The 16,128-nt window shown below is 41.9% G+C and overlaps 1 protein-coding gene across 6 annotated transcripts in view; it reads right to left on the bottom strand.

The window, feature by feature from the left end:
• Nucleotides 1-16,128, bottom strand: part of PRKG2 (protein kinase cGMP-dependent 2) — a 203,659-nt gene that overhangs the window by 41,893 nt on the left and 145,638 nt on the right. For 5 of the 6 annotated variants that reach the window (XR_011020470.1, XM_068233649.1, XM_068233648.1 and 2 more), the window contains 4 exons: nt 10,416-10,510; nt 6,215-6,286; nt 2,750-2,848; nt 536-686 (listed from right to left, as the gene is read on the bottom strand). Coding sequence is in view for 5 of the 6 variants with exons in the window: in XM_068233649.1 (XP_068089750.1) it covers nt 536-686; nt 2,750-2,848; nt 6,215-6,286; nt 10,416-10,510 (417 nt within the window). In the remaining variant the exon portion in view is untranslated. Of the gene's footprint in view, nt 1-535; nt 687-2,400; nt 2,468-2,749; nt 2,849-6,214; nt 6,287-10,415; nt 10,511-16,128 lie in introns of those variants that run through there. The other variant, XM_068233652.1, reaches the window with a different exon arrangement.

Genomic DNA, 16,128 nt, shown 5'->3' with positions numbered 1-16,128 from the left:
AGCTGATTGACCATCCGATTCGATTAAATTGGTGCTGCCAAGTGAATGTCCGATCGACGATGTGACCAATTGGTCGCATTAATTGGTCAGAGGTGCTGTAAGATGTCAGGCTGTCGTGGTTAGTCGGGTGTGCATGGTAATGACAAGCGATATCGGGACAAGCATGAAACGCAACAAAACCCCTGACACTGTCCCCCTAATGTTTCATGTTCCCCTCGGTGCCCAGTGGGCTATACATTGACTCTACGCATCCGCCGTTGCCTCCGGGCTAGTTCTGGGCGTTGTCCTCTGTCCAAACCATGTGGGGCGTGTGTATGGATGGAGGAGCCCGGAGGCAGTGGCAGACAGATAATGCATAGTGCACTAGGCACTGGTGGTAGGGGGGGCCATGGAACATGGGAGGGGCAGCGTCGGGCCGGCGAGGCACGTTAGAGACACCTTATTCAGCAGTTTGCATGTCTTCCAATGTCATGTATGTTTTATATTGTTTTTTGTAGCCAACAATTGTACATTTTCTAACATTCAAATAACTTACAAGCTCTACTCGTCCAAATCCACCAACACCTAATGTCGTGATAATCTCTAGCTCATTAAATGGTGTTGAAGCAGAAAATCTTGATACTCTTTCCTTCATCTGTATCATTTCCAGTGACACAGTTCTGTCAAGCCCTGTATCTACAGATTTTCTTAAAAAAAAAAAAAAAGAGAGAAAGAGAAAAAAAACAGAAAAAGAAAACATATATTCTTGTTTGCAAAACAACTTTTATACTGTGTTTAGAGAGGGGTCTTTACCTAGATAAATTCTACACTAAATTAAACATTGGTAACAATATACGTATAGGTATTGGATGCAGCATTGAAGTGTTCTGACCATATACATTAACCCCCTCCCCCCTTATCCAGTTTACTATAATTCTCAAGCAACCAGAAACAAATTCTGGCTGTGCAGGATGCATACATGTACTTTTACACCTCTTTACACAGTAATAAACTTCTGTTACAATGGGTTAAGTCTATCTTTTGTCTTACTTTGTTTTTATTTACTGTATTTCCACATGAATACAGTATATTAATATTAGTTTACAGTGTGGGATATAGAACTGTTTTTTAGCTAGACCTAGTCAATTCCCGTTGGTGCCAGATAATAGGGGTTCTACTGTTCAATGTTGATCTACCATCATTCTTTCCTTAATTGGCACAAAGCAGTGGCGTAGCTAAGGAGCTCTGGGCCCCAGTGCGAGTTTTACATGGGGCCCCCCAAGCAATACATAACAATTGATACGGCGCACCAAAACCTGCCAAGGATTTCCACAGTGTCAGAGGTGCAAGTAGGGGATGGGAAACTGTTTGTTAATGAATACTATTATTTAAAACATCTATACAAGTGATTATTACTACCACAGGACCAATAGAGAGCTAATATTGTACTTGAGAGAGGGCCCCTTTGGGCCCCTCTGACTCAAGGGCCCCGATGCGGTCACTACCTCTGCAACCCCTATTGCTACGCCACTGGCGCAAAGGTACTATATTTGTACTGAGAAATATATTTTGCATATTTACACCCTAGTGTTAAATTGTACAACATGGTTTTTTTCATAGCTTTGAAAATTGTTCAGTCTTTCATTTTTATTTATTTTTTGTTCATGTTTTGAATATGATTATGAAATAATGTTTTACTTTGAATAAAAAAATACAAAAGTAGTAAAACTGACAAGATCCCAGAGAAGGATGCAGAGCTGGGACAAGGTCCTCCAGCGCCCAAGGCTGAGACACCAAATTGCGCCCCTCCATCCCTGCCACCCGAGCCATCAAACACTGATTGTTATTAGACTAAGAGGCGCCACAGGGCCCACAACCTCCCCAACACCTTAATATCTAGTTATCTGGCTTGCAGTCACTGCCATGTATCCCCTTTTCTTATTTCTTTCTGCTTCAAACACAATTAGGAATGACAGCTGAATGAATTTTGCGCCCCCTCCTACACTGCGCCCTGAGGCTGGAGCCTCTCCAGCCTATGCCTCGGCCTGGCCCTGGAAGGATGTTATATACTGTATGTTATAAAGATATGTTATAAAGACTGTGAATACAAAGAGTTCAATTATTTAAAAACAAGGATACCTAATGTCTGGTTGCAAAGTATTGCAAAAAATAAGACTTTGTGGATTCAGATTGGTAAAATCACTGTTTGACCAGTATTTTAGATTTCTATATCCCCTGTTTAAAAATACTATCGGGTGGTGATGTAAAGATATGTACACATGCTGGTCTAAACCCTGCATAGGTGGGCAGTCAGGGGCCTTTTCTGACGAGAATCTAGCTTATAAACAGTCATCCCAATGCATTGCCGAAAGATCCAAAGTGCCAGATCAAATTAGCCGAGCTCATTGTTCCCCTCCTTACCCCTCCCACAGGAATTTGCTCTTTCATGCAACATGCCATCATCCCTCCTTCCCTCTCCATAGTGTGTGTTGCTAGGCTACACTCAGCCTCAAACTGTCATCTGAGGCATCGAGTCCTGATCTCTGCGAAACACAATCATTGTGCATGTATATGCACCCTAAAAGCCTGAAATGCAGGTAGATCATTTAGTTGATGATATCTAATAGTTATTTAAAAGTGGAAAATTAAATAACACTGTCTATAAAATTATAATGATTACCCCAAAACAATGAAACAAACATGTTTCAGGAGAGAATTTTTAAATATCCATTGCGTACATTAAACTAAAAAAGTACTGCTGCTGGCTTACTTGGCATGTCTTCTTTCATCGTCTAAGGTCAGGTTTGCCACATAACCTTCAAGGTACTTCTGCAGTTCAGCATATGTTCCAACTGTCTGATTAAATGTCCTGAAGAAATGAAAATATTCATATTAAATCCAAAAAACACATTATTTATTTTCTTGGATAAACACAGATTTTATCTAAAGGATGAGTAAAACCGCAATGCTTTTCATATACTTGGTGGAAGCACCAGCGTAGTTTTAGCATAACACCATGTGCAGAGCGCAATGTTGTAGTGAAATGTTTGACATTTTTACAGTGTGTACCACTTTATGGCATACAGTGTTTACTAGGTAGCCCCTGTTGTGAGTAATATCATCGCAAGTACCCTTTGACACATATATATTTGTTAGGGGTATGTGAAGGCTTTACAAACACTACCTTCTGCTTTTAATTACCTAAAATGTAATCTAGGTTTGTGTCTATATAATTTATTACTTTTCAATTTCAAAATTACCACAATGAATTGACTGCAACAAGTTCACGTACTCCCTGAGCCGAACATAAGTAAGTACCTCCTGGGGTACATGTGCCATGTGTTGAGAACCAAGACTGTACAGGAGTACAAACAGATGTCACAATTATGGACAGCTTCTACAGCTTCTAAGAAGCAAGGGTAAGGTTTATGACCATCTTGCAATTCTCTGCCTCCTGACAACAGTCAGACCTTACGTGGACTGTAAATCTAGAGATAATGATTATCCTTCTCTTTTTCAATATCATGAGCATTCCTTTTTCTTCATACCCTTCAGCATGTCCAGTCAGATATGAGTGAACCAGGATTTTGTTCAATGCTGTAAGCATTACCATCTAGTTATGATTACGCCAGATAAGGATTACCCCCACAGTAGCAGGTTGATTCCTTTGATTTGGTTCATAAGTACTCTGCTTAATTAATTTAGCTGGATTATTTTAGCTGTAAAGGAATTATGTATCAATTCATTTCAAGGCAAACATGACATCTGATATGATGAGATAAACATACTGTAGGTAGATATAGTACTAGTCCTACTGTGTAATTGGATGAAGTCTCTGTTTTCCTCTTCACTAGGTTTAAAAAAAAGAAAGAAAAAAAACTAAAGTTGTTATCTATGCAAATGAGTTTGTTGAACAGCTTGCCATGGTGTGTTCCTAAATATGTTCTTGTATTACACATTAGTGTGAGCCAGTAATGTTGTCCTTCAGACCTCTTTAAAAGTACATTCAGATACTGTGCCTTCACTGCCTTGCATACTTGTTGGAACTCTGTCCCCCAACTGGGTGAGCAGAAGTCACCCAGTGATAGTTTAAAAGCAATGGCTAGTATTTTGTAGAGCAATATCAGAGTAAGCATGTCAATGGCTTTGATGTGATGTGAAGCATTCTTTATGATAGTGCAGGGAATACCATAGTCCTCCTATCTGTGCATTAGAAGAGAAGTTCAATGAATTAAGAAAAGCTCTAAATAAGTTGTTTCTAGAATAAAATATACATGAGGCACACTATGCAACCAATGTAGATGGGCCTGGTTAGCTGGATAGCGTACCGGTAAGGCTGTTGCCTTTGATGTTGAGCAAGCGTGTAAAGCCACTAAGCCAGGTACCAGTGTAAATGTCTTCAATGCTTCAATACTACCAGGTACATACAGTTACAGCACTCCAAGAAATGACATGACAGCATGACAGCCTTTCACAGGTCTCCCCGCTTCATAAGAGGCCAAAGGATTCCTTTGTGTGCTGTAACTGCAGGTACTGATGGATTAAAGCATTGCAGAAATTTACACTGGTGCCTGGCTTTACATTCTTTGCTGGCTCTGAACGATTTGTCTGCTGCTGTGAGCACAGTGTATCTTCAGCATCCATTTTTGAGTCTTGCTAAGTTTGCATTTTTAGCCAGCCACCCCATCTTTCATCCAAAAAGAAATGCCTGTTGTTTGCCGTCCTGTGCCTGGGGGAGTGACAATGATCTATTTTTCCTCAGATTCACTGCACCAGTACCAGTGCCAATTGAGAAAGATAATGGAGGATAATTTCCCGATTTTGTTGAGAGAGTCCAATTTACGCTCCCTCTTGGCAGATTGCCCATGTTTGGTATTCTTCTTTGGGCCTTTGGGCCACATGCTCACACAACCATTATAGCCGAGTGAACCCTCTCACATATTGCAAATGTGTCAGTCATATACCTGTGCCCCTAATGCAGGTATATTCGAATTGGTGATCAGGTTTCCCTGTCTGAAGGTAGGGTTCTGAAACCCAAACATTTGGCCAATTGTAGTCCTGTTTTGGTGGTAAATTTGTTTACATGTGCCTGTGGCGCGTTCTATGTGTGAACAACCGTCAGGACTCTGCGCAGACTGATTCATGAGCATACGCTCAAATTACCAGTGAGGAGCAATCATCTCCCATGATGCGGCACTTTAATGCTGAAAATAACGGCAGACTAGCAGGTTTGTGTTTTCAGGTGCTTAAGAGGGTTCATCCTAATCCTAGAGGGAGCAACAATGACAAAATCCTTCTGCAGAAGGAATGCAGGTGGACTCATTACTTGTCAGCAACTAAACCTCCAGATCTCAATGAATGGATCACATTTTTGATGCTACTTTCTATAAACTCCTGCAGCATTTTTTTTCCTTTCTTTTCTTCTTACGTCTTCTCTGCCCACTTTATTGGCAGGCTCGCCTGGGCAGCAGTGTTTACTTTTGTGCTTCCCCTTTTATTTTGTTTACATGTATATATTTTTCTTAATCATGTAGACTTTTGGTCACCTGCAGTGTCGGCGGCATGTTCAGTGCTCCTTAGAGATGGGTGGAGCTGGGTGGTACCTGGCAATTGCTTGGCACATCTTTGCATTTCCCATTCTGTTATCTGGCTGCTCTCTACATGCAGCTCATCAGGTATAGGGGTCATATTTTGCAGACATACAATATGTTTTGGTGTGTGTTCGGTTTCATAATAGGCTCCATTTTCCTGGAGCCTGCCTTGCACTGGTCTGGCTTTCTGCCCCAGTTTTGCCCATATCCAGCATGGCATGGACTTCCACATTCAATGCGGAGTTCTGCATATGTTGCGGACTTCCACTCCTACTTCCAGCGTCCTGTGATTGGTCGCCCACAAGCTTATAAGCTTAAAAGACTTTGCATCTTCATTTGTATCACGCATTGCTACTCGTACTCACTTCCAGTTTAAGAGTTTGAATTTCTGTGCAAAATCAACAATGAAATCCTCCTGCATGTTTGCTTTACAGGCTTGCCATTGGGTCATCTATACATTTTGGGTCCATTCGGGAGAAAATCCCAGGTTTTAAGAGGTGTGTCTATATTAATATTTTTGTGTAATAAAATATATTTTATACTTATCTATATGGTCTCCTGCATAAGTCCATTTATTTTCGTCTTTCTTTACCAGAATATATAAAAATGCAGATAGTTACAAGGACTCAAGAAACTGTACTTACTCTCGATCCATTGTTAAACATTCCACTCCGTCATCATCATCTGCAATAATATTAGCCGATCTGACATCATCACTATGTGCAACACAAAAAAGAAAATTAATTGTGTTTTTATATATACCACTACTAAAATATACTGTACTATGTACCAAATGATAAAAAAACTATAAAAATCTAATGAAAAAGGAAGAGAAGTGCATAAGACACATACATGCTTGGGCGTGCATGGGTGGTTCACACGTGGGGGTGCGCACACACACACACACACACACACACACACACACACACACGCACACACACACGGATGCACACACACATACACACACTACACACAGACACACACACTATTCACATACACTTACTACACACAGAAACACACACTAAGCACACAACACACATACACACACACACACACACACACACACACAACATACATGTAAGAATTTAAGTATTATATGATTGAATTCGTAGGCCTCAGTTACTTTAACTGAGTTTAGTTAAAAGACTTGATTTGCAGAGTCTCCCTTTAAGCAGCATTTCTAGAAACACTGGAACATGGTTTTGTGTCTTACACAAACCCAGCCAAGAGTTGATCCAGTGTTGAGGCCAGACTAGCTGGCGACGAACAACATAAATATGAGCCATTGTTATGAAAATATTCTCATAAGAACATTAAACAAATGGACTCTTTAGAACAAGATGACAGTCCTTAGAACTAGGTGATAGTTCGGGCATGCGCAGTAAAGACCGTGCCTGTCATTATATCACAAGGTTTTATCAGCCAATAGCAGGCGATGAGTTCCTGCTCAGATGATGTCACATTTAACTCTTTGGTGGTTGGTACTAAAGCAGCTGATGGGCTCCAGAGAGCCACTTCTAAATACAAGCTGCTTCTTCTGAGGTCTGGCTGATGACTTCCACCCTTTACTTTTATTTGTAATGTATTGTCATAATATCTAACTGTATGCTGTATATAGGCCTACGGGCTACATAGTATCAGGGCCGGCCCGCTCATGAGGCGGGGTGAAACTTTTGCCTCAGGCGGCAAAATTCCAGGGGCGGCACCCGCCCGTCCGTGGGTGCGGGGAGCCGGCCGCCGAGCTGGAGGGGTAGCTGGCAGGACGGGGGTATTGGGCCTAGCGGCGGGGAGGGGGGTCGGACCCCCCCCTCCCTCGCCTGGGTCCCCCGTGCTCCGCTCCCCTCCAGCCTTAAATACAAGCAGCCGCTATGTGTAAGAGGCACGGGCGGGGAGGACTCACCTCTTCCTCGTTCCAAGCGTGCGTTCCACTGACGTCACTTCCTGCAACGCTGCAGGAAGTGACGTCAGTGGAGCGCACGCTGGGAAGAGGTGAGTGTCCTCCCCGCCCGTTCCTCTTACACATAGCGGCTGCTTGTATTTAAGGCTGGAGGGTAGCGCAGTTCGGGGGACCCAGGCGAGGGAGGGGGGGGTACGACCCCCTCCCCGCCGCTAGGCCCAATACCCCCGTCCTGCCAGCTACCCCTCCAGCTCGGCGGCCCCCCAGAGCGTGCCCCCCACCAGGGGGGGTTGGCGGAAATTTTTTTTTTGCCTCAGGCGGCAAATAGTCTAGGGCCGGCCCTGCATAGTATAGATGGAACATAAGAGAAACCCTGGTTGCCATGCAATGGAACCAAGAGCTGTAATGCAAGAGGACTTACTACAGAACAATTGCTTCGCTGTGTAGGGATGAGCATCTGTATATGTGTTTACTGAATAAACTCCTTGAAACTGTGATGACGCCTAAGAAGTTCTATCTCCTATGCTGCTTGCTGTGATGAGAGTCAAGTTATCACACTTCCTGTGATATGGTGCCGAACGAATGTGTAGTGTTGTTGCCAATAGCAACCAATGTATAGATTCTTACAACACACACACACACACACACGCACACACACACACACACACACACACGCACGCACGCACACACACACACACACACACACAGTTGATTCAGCGCTTGGGTTTGTAAGTAGTTAGTTCACTCACCTGTTACTGTTATGTTAGACAGGGAATGCCATTTAAAAAAGCATATGCTCTGTTAGGTCATTACCATATGCTGTTTCAGCACATTAGTCATAGTAAAAATATCTGACTCATGGTTTCCCCATACAAAAGTGTGAACCAAGCCTTGTCTTATAGAATAATTTACATTTTTCAAAACCACATTTCCATGAAACACATTCAACCTTTTCAGTTAGCCATTAAAAATGTGTTTTTCTTTTCTTTTTTTGCGTTCCTTACATTTCTGCAAGCTGGCACAATACAAGAAAATGTTCTCTGCTTCTGTCCACAGAGAAATAGAAATCCACTCTCTCATTTTACTAAGAGGTGGTTACTTATTACAACTACAACAGTGAAACCTCAATTATCTATCCCAAACATTGGCAGACGGTAGTCCAACCATGGAAATCCAATGTTTTCCCACCCAAAAAAAAAAAAATCATTACAGTTTATTATTTGTAATTGTGCAGTTTTGTATCTGTTAGTCTAGCAAAGCTTGGAAATTCTGGAACGGGGAAAGGAGACACTGTTCTGAATACTGATTAAAGGGATGACACAACCAAGAAAATGTTCTATCCTTTAACAATTTGTTTAAAACAATTCAAAAACAAAAATCACAAGCAATATTAGTTTTAGTACATTTTTACAAGATAAATCACATGATGAGTCCCCAGAGCTTTGAAAAGGACTCTAGTGAAAAGTTATCTCCTTTAGATCTCCAACTAATTTCTATAGCTGTGGAGGGCTTAGGCCCGGTTCACACTTGCGTTTTGTGTGAAACCGGGCCGTACGTCCGGGGGGGGGGGGGGTGTCCGGCTCCTGTACTGGGGCCGTACAGATCCTTCAGGATCCGGTCAGGTTGCGGACAAAAAAGTATCAGTTCGGCATCCGGAAAGTAACACTTCCGGATTGCCGATACTGTACTTTAAACAGGTGCGGCAGCACAGACAGGCATGGGGGGAGTCGGGGAGCGGGGGACACAGCGCACACAGTATAGGACAACAGCCCACAATACAATAATAAACATACCTGGGCTGTTGTCCTGTCAGCGCTGCCGTCTCCCCCCCCCCCATCTGTACATGCCTGGACCCGCCCCCATGTGGCAAAGGACGAGTGCCGTAAGCACTCGTTCCTATTGCCAGTGTGATGAGAGACTTCCGTTTCTCATCACTTCCTATGGTGCTGGGAAAATGGTCAGGTTCCGGGTCAGGTGCGGCGGCCGGAGCTGCGTTCCGGAAAAATGGTGTATATTGGAAAAATCCTGAACGCAGCCCGGACCGCAGACCGGATCCGGATCCTGACAGACAGACGGGTGTGAATGGATACATTGAATAACAATGTATCCATTCACATCCGGGTCCGTTTGTACAGTATACGGTGCGTTCCGGGTCTGGGGAAACCGGACCTGGAACGCAAGTGTGAACCGGGCCTTATATAGTGCAGGGTAAGAGAGCTTACTGTGGGTTTGGATCTGTCTGAACTAATGCAGAAACAGGGTCTGGGTTAGATACTTGTACTCTTAGTTTACAGCTTTGTTGTAACCATAAGCATTGCTTTGTATCTAATAAAATCATCACTTTGTGCAGTGGAGTATATTCTAAAAAAAATGTGGGTCATGGGTCCATGGAGAGAGGAACTTGTGGGTGTTAGGGAGGGGGAAGGGGAGGTTTATAACCAAAAAACTGTATTTTTATCTTCAGAGGGGACATTAAAGAGCACTTTATACGGTTTGCTTGTATTCTATATATGTTTACTGCATTTAATGGTGTATTTTCAAACTGATATCTCTTCTTCTGTATACTATAGGTGCACTTTGTGCTTACATACTGCTATATGTTGTACTTCGTTGCTTTGTCTTCTTATTGACAAATAAAAAAAATTGAAGTAAAAAAAACAAAAAAAAAAAAAAAAAACAGAGACCCCAGAAAATTGTAAATTGAAGACTTTACATCTACCCCATGTTATCCTCTGAACTAAATAAAATGAGAATGGTCCCTGTGAACATTTCCTCTTTTTTAATTGGCATAATGTTCATTTGTTTGTAATAAATGCGCTCCAAAGACCAGAGCACAGAACCAGATTTTTATTATCGCTACTGACTTTAATGGTGTTCTTATTTGTGATCAACCATATACTGAACATCATGCATTACAAAGTAGGAATGGAGTATTCCAAATCACTCACCTAATAAGAGCCTTTTCTCCAAAGTAATCTCCTTTTTTTAGTGTTTTAATTAACTGTGGCTTCTCACAGCCTTCAGTAGTTTGAGTAACTTTCACCTACAATGAACATATGTATTTCTGTAAATAATTTTATAAAATAATATAAATGACAACCATTATACAGTATTGATTTAAATAATATATAAATTGCAATATCCGAGGTCCAATGTATGGAAAACGTGATTTCAAGATATTATCTATGCCACAGTTCCCCAACCCTGTATAATGTAATCTATATTGTGATATAGAAACCACAGCCACTTTTGGAGTATCCATTAAAGTCTAAATCTTTGCAATATGGCCATGGAGCAGGTTATTCATTGCATAGATCAGTGTTCCCCAACCCTGCCCTCAAGGCCCACCAACAGTACATGTTTTGCAGGAAACCACAAACATGCACAGGTGATGTAATTAGTGTCTCAGTAGAGCTGATTAACTACCTCTGTGGATTTCCACAAAACATGCACTGTTGGTGGGCCTTGAGGGCAGGGTTGGGGAACACTGATCTATGCAATGAATAACCTGCTCCATGGCCATATTGCAAAGATTTAGACTTTAATGGATACTCCAAAAGTGGCTGTGGTTTCTATATCACAATATAGATTACATTATAGACTATTGCAGTTACAAAAGAATCTCTAAGGAAAAAAACTGTTTTGTAAATGAAAAGTGAAGGTTTGCTTATTTGGCAGTTTTAATGCAAAGGTGAATTTCTCCTACCACCGCCAACCTTGCTTCGACAGATTTTAGTGATTTATTATTATATTATGTTTTATTTATACATGGTCATCATCTTCCATGGTACTTTAGAGAGTGCAAAGCAGACACTAGTAAGGACCACAAATACTGTACATATGTTGTTCCAATATAGTACAACTGCAACACCCAGCAACACAAGTACAAAAATACATACATAGCTAAAGTATTGCTTGATAACATCCAATAATACATTTGATACATGATACATGTTCATATGATAGAATAAGTGCCTCAGAGTTGAGAAACACTTGGGGAGTACTCTTCTCCTGTGATCTTAAGAGGGGAATGGATTGGATACTCTAGAAAAGGTATAAAGTAGCTAAATGGTGGAGCAACAAGTCATTTGACAGGTAGACATGGATAGAGTTGTTGTGAACATCATAGAATTTTCTGTTCGTGGGCTCGAACTTCCACAAATGTTTGCGAACATGCGAACCGCCATAGACTTCAGTGGGCAGGTGAAATGTAAAACCCACAAAGACTGTTTCGGGCCACAAAGTAATGGAAAAGTTGTTTCAAAGGGTCTAACGCCTGGACTGTGGCATGCCGGAGGGGGATCCATGCCAAAAGTCCTACCCAAAAAAATAGTACTATCAGAATACAGTGAAATAATAATGCACTGGAGTGGCACTTTGCCTGCAGCTTAACCTCCTTGGCGGTAATCCCGAGCTGAGCTCGGGGTATGCCGCCGGAGGTCGCCACTCAGGCCCTGCTGGGCCGATTTGCATTCTGTAAAAAGCAGCACACGCAGCCGGCACTTTGCCAGCCGCGTGTGCTGCCCGATCGCCGCCGCTCCGCGGCGATCCGCCGCGTGCAGCGGCGAAAGAGGGTCCCCCCAGCCGCCCGAGCCCAGCGCAGCCGGAACAAACAGTTCCGGCCGGCGCTAGGGGCTGGATCGGGCGGCTCTGACGTCAGGACGTCGACTGACGTCCATGACGTCACTCCGCTCGTCGCCATGGCGACGAGGAAAGCGAAACAAGATAGGCCGCTCATTGCGGCCTATCTTGTTACTTTCGATTGCCGGAGGCGATCGAAAGTACGCTTCCGGAGCGCCCTCTAGTGGGCTTTCATGCAGCCAACTTTCAGTTGGCTGCATGAAATATTTTTTTTTTAATTTAAAAAAAAACCCATTTCAGCCTCCCTGGCAAAATAAATAAACCGCCAGGGAGGTTAAAGTGGTATAAAACCCAGCATTTCTTCTTTGCTCTAAAAGATTATTTACAGCATATAATATACTACCACAATTTGTTTTAGCAGAGCAGCATTGAAAGGGTTAAAACACAGGACTTATTTTTTCAATAGAATGCTCCCTGCCGGGAGATCTGCATCCAAACTGGTGATAACATTATCTTGTGTTTACTTAATTGTAGCAGAGAGGAATGTAAACATTCCCTGATTGTGTGCACAAACTTCTTCTACTGTGTCCTGAACTGAAACACTGCTCAGAAATCATAACTGAATACAATACAATATAAATACACCAGTTATGAATAAAATGCAATGGCAGCTTTCAGAGCAAATAAAACTGTACTTTGGGAACTTGTAATTTCTAAATGAATAAATAATACTTATGTACACAAGCAAATATGATAACTGTATGGGATATAAAAAGTAGGAAAACACATTATTATTGAATATTATGTCAGAGTTTAATACTGCTTTAATGTAGCAACAGCAGTAGTGTGCACACAGCTCTGGGTGTCGGTGGGTTGTGGAGTATCACACACACGAAAAAAAAACACAGGAGACCGATGTACTAGCCCTCAAAAGGGCTGTTTGGGGTGCTTTCATAGCAAGTGAAGAACAAGAACACAGGCCTAGCTAATGCTTTCCCTACCTATCTGCAGCAAGTCTGACCTGCTCTCACTAACAGTCAGCAGCCAGCAGCGAATGAATCCAATATGGCCACCGCAACTGCTTTGTAGTGGGGGGTGGGGGGCCCAGGAGGGGGTGCTAGCTGAATGGCTGCCATGTGTCTGCTGACCGTGAGGAAAGGGGTCAAAGTTTGGCTCCAAGATGATGTATAATTTTCTTATTTTCTGTTTTTTTTATTTCCGAGGAGTATTTTATTTGTCATTTTTTTGCATTAGAGAAATAGAAAATGACAAAAAACAGAATATCTTGTAATTGGTCTAAAATGACCAAGGTAATCTGATTTTTGTAGAAAAAAATTGCATTCTCTGATTGGTCCAATGCTTCCGAGTGGCCTAACATTACCGAGTTGTGGTAAATAAGATTTCTGCGAAATTCCAATTTTTTATTACCGATCGGAAATGCGGAAATGTCAATTCCGCAGACTCTGAATGAGCATCCCGCACAACTAATTTTTGCTGCTTAGTCATCAGAAAAAGCCTGGAAAATATAATTCCACCCCTTTCAGAAATTTACACTGGTAACATAATAGTGAATTTTCAGTAGCACTGATTTATTAGTTGGTACTGTCAATCAGCACTACCCACAGTCACTCTATATGGGTCTAAGTAGTGCTAAGTGGAGATAGGTATTTATGGTGCCCACTTCTGGCTTGTAATTTTAGCGCCCCATAGAAAATAATTACATGACTGTGCCAGCTGTATAATTATGGCACAGGGATCGAATTTCGAATTAACGGTTTTGGCGGTGGTACCAGTAGCAATGTGATTTAGCAGTGGATGGACCAAAATATTGGTTTCAATTAGTGGCGATGGTATGTTAGTGCTAGGTGCAATTGGAGAATTAGCGTTAGGCATAGGTGGAGGGTAGTGTTAGGCTTTGGTGGGAGTTAGTATTAGAAGTAGGTGTGAGGGTAATGTTAGGTGTTGGTTGGGGCAGTTAGGGTAAGGCATAGGTAGGCATGGGGGCAATCTGAGGGTTAGGTTACTTTCAGATAACCCACAGGTTTATGTTATGTTTAACCACTTGAGGACCTAGGGCTTTCTACCCCTTAAGGACCGGCCACTTTTTTTCCATTCAGACCACTGCAGCTTTCACGGTTTATTGCTCGCTCATACAACCTACCACCTAAATGAATTTTGGCTCCTTTTCTTGTCACTAATAAAGCTTTCTTTTGGTGCTATTTGATTGCTCCTGCGATTTTTACTTTTTATTATATTCAGCAAAAAAGACATGAATTTTGGCAAAAAAATGATTTTTTTAACTTTCTGTGCTGACAGTTTTCAAATAAAGTAAAATTTCTGTATACATGCAGCGCGAAAAATGTGGACAAACATGTTTTTGATAAAAAAAAAACCATTCAGTGTATATTTATTGGTTTGGGTAAAAGTTATAGCGTTTACAAACTATGGTGCAAAAAGTGAATTTTCCCATTTTCAAGCATCTCTGACTTTTCTGACCCCCTGTCATGTTTCATGAGGGGCTAGAATTCCAGGATAGTATAAATACCCCCCAAATGACCCCATTTTGGAAAGAAGACATCCCAAAGTATTCACTGAGAGGCATAGTGAGTTCATAGAAGATATTATTTTTTGTCACAAGTAAGCGGAAAATGACACTTTGTGAGAAAAAAAAAAAAAAAAAAAGAAGTTTCCATTTCTTCTAACTTGCGACAAAAAAAAATGAAATCTGCCACGGACTCACCATGCCCCTCTCTGAATACCTTGAAGGGTCTACTTTCCAAAATGGGATCATTTGTGGGGTGTGTTTACTGTCCTGACATTTTGGAGGGTGCTAAATTGTAAGCACCCCTGTAAAGCCTAAAGGTGCTCATTGGACTTTGGACCCCTTAGCGCAGTTAGGCTGCAAAAAAGTGCCACACATGTGGTATTGCCGTACTCAGGAGAAGTAGTATAATGTGTTTTGGGGTGTATTTTTACACATACCCATGCTGGGTGGGAGAAATATCTCTGTAAATGACAATTTGTTAATTTTTTTTACACACAATTGTCCATTTACAGAGATATTTCTCCCACTCAGCATGGGTATGTGTAAAAATACACCACAAAACACATTATACTACTTCTCCTGAGTACGGCGATACCACATGTGTGGCCCTTTTTTGCACCCTAACTGCGCTAAAGGGCCCAAAGTCCAATGAGTACCTTTAGGATTTCACAGGTCATTTTGAGAAATTTCGTTTCAAGACTACTCCTCACGGTTTAGGGCCCCTAAAATGCCAGGGCAGTATAGGAACCCCACAAATGACCCCATTTTAGAAAGAAGACACCCCAAGGTATTCCGTTAGGAGTATGGCGAGTTCATAGAAGATTTTATTTTTTGTCACAAGTTAGCGGAAAATGACACTTTGTGAAAAAACACAATTAAAATCAATTTCCGCTAACTTTTGACAAAAAATAAAATCTTCTATGAACTCACCATACTCCTAACGGAATACCTTGGGGTGTCTTCTTTCTAAAATGGGGTCATTTGTGGGGTTCCTATACTGCCCTGGCATTTTAGGGGCCCTAAACCGTGAGGAGTAGTCTTGAAACCAAATGTCGCAAAATGACCTGTGATATCCTAAAGGTACTCATTGGACTTTGGGCCCTTTAGCGCAGTTAGGGTGCAAAAAAGTGCCACACATGTGGTATCGCCATACTCGGGAGAAGTAGTACAATGTGTTTTGGGGTGTATTTTTACACATACCCATGCTGGGTGGGAGAAATACCTCTGTAAATGGACAATTGTGTGTAAAAAAATCAAAAGATTGTCATTTACAGAGGTATTTCTCCCACCCAGCATGGGTATGTGTAAAAATACACCCCAAAACACATTGTACTACTTCTCCCGAGTACGGCGATACCACATGTGTGGCACTTTTTTGCACCCTAACTGCACTAAGGGGCCCAAAGTCCAATGAGTACCTTTAGGATTTCACAGGTCATTTTTGTTTCAAGACTACTCCTCACGGTTTAGGGCCCCTAAAATGCCAGGGCAGTATAGGAACCCCACTAATGACCCCATTTTAGAAAGAAGACACC

Source organism: Hyperolius riggenbachi, chromosome 1, assembly GCF_040937935.1.
Source record: "Hyperolius riggenbachi isolate aHypRig1 chromosome 1, aHypRig1.pri, whole genome shotgun sequence".
In the NCBI taxonomy this organism is placed as follows: domain Eukaryota; kingdom Metazoa; phylum Chordata; class Amphibia; order Anura; family Hyperoliidae; genus Hyperolius; species Hyperolius riggenbachi.
The sequence above is the reverse complement of the archived record's forward strand: the minus strand, read 5'-3'. Positions and strand labels throughout refer to the sequence as shown.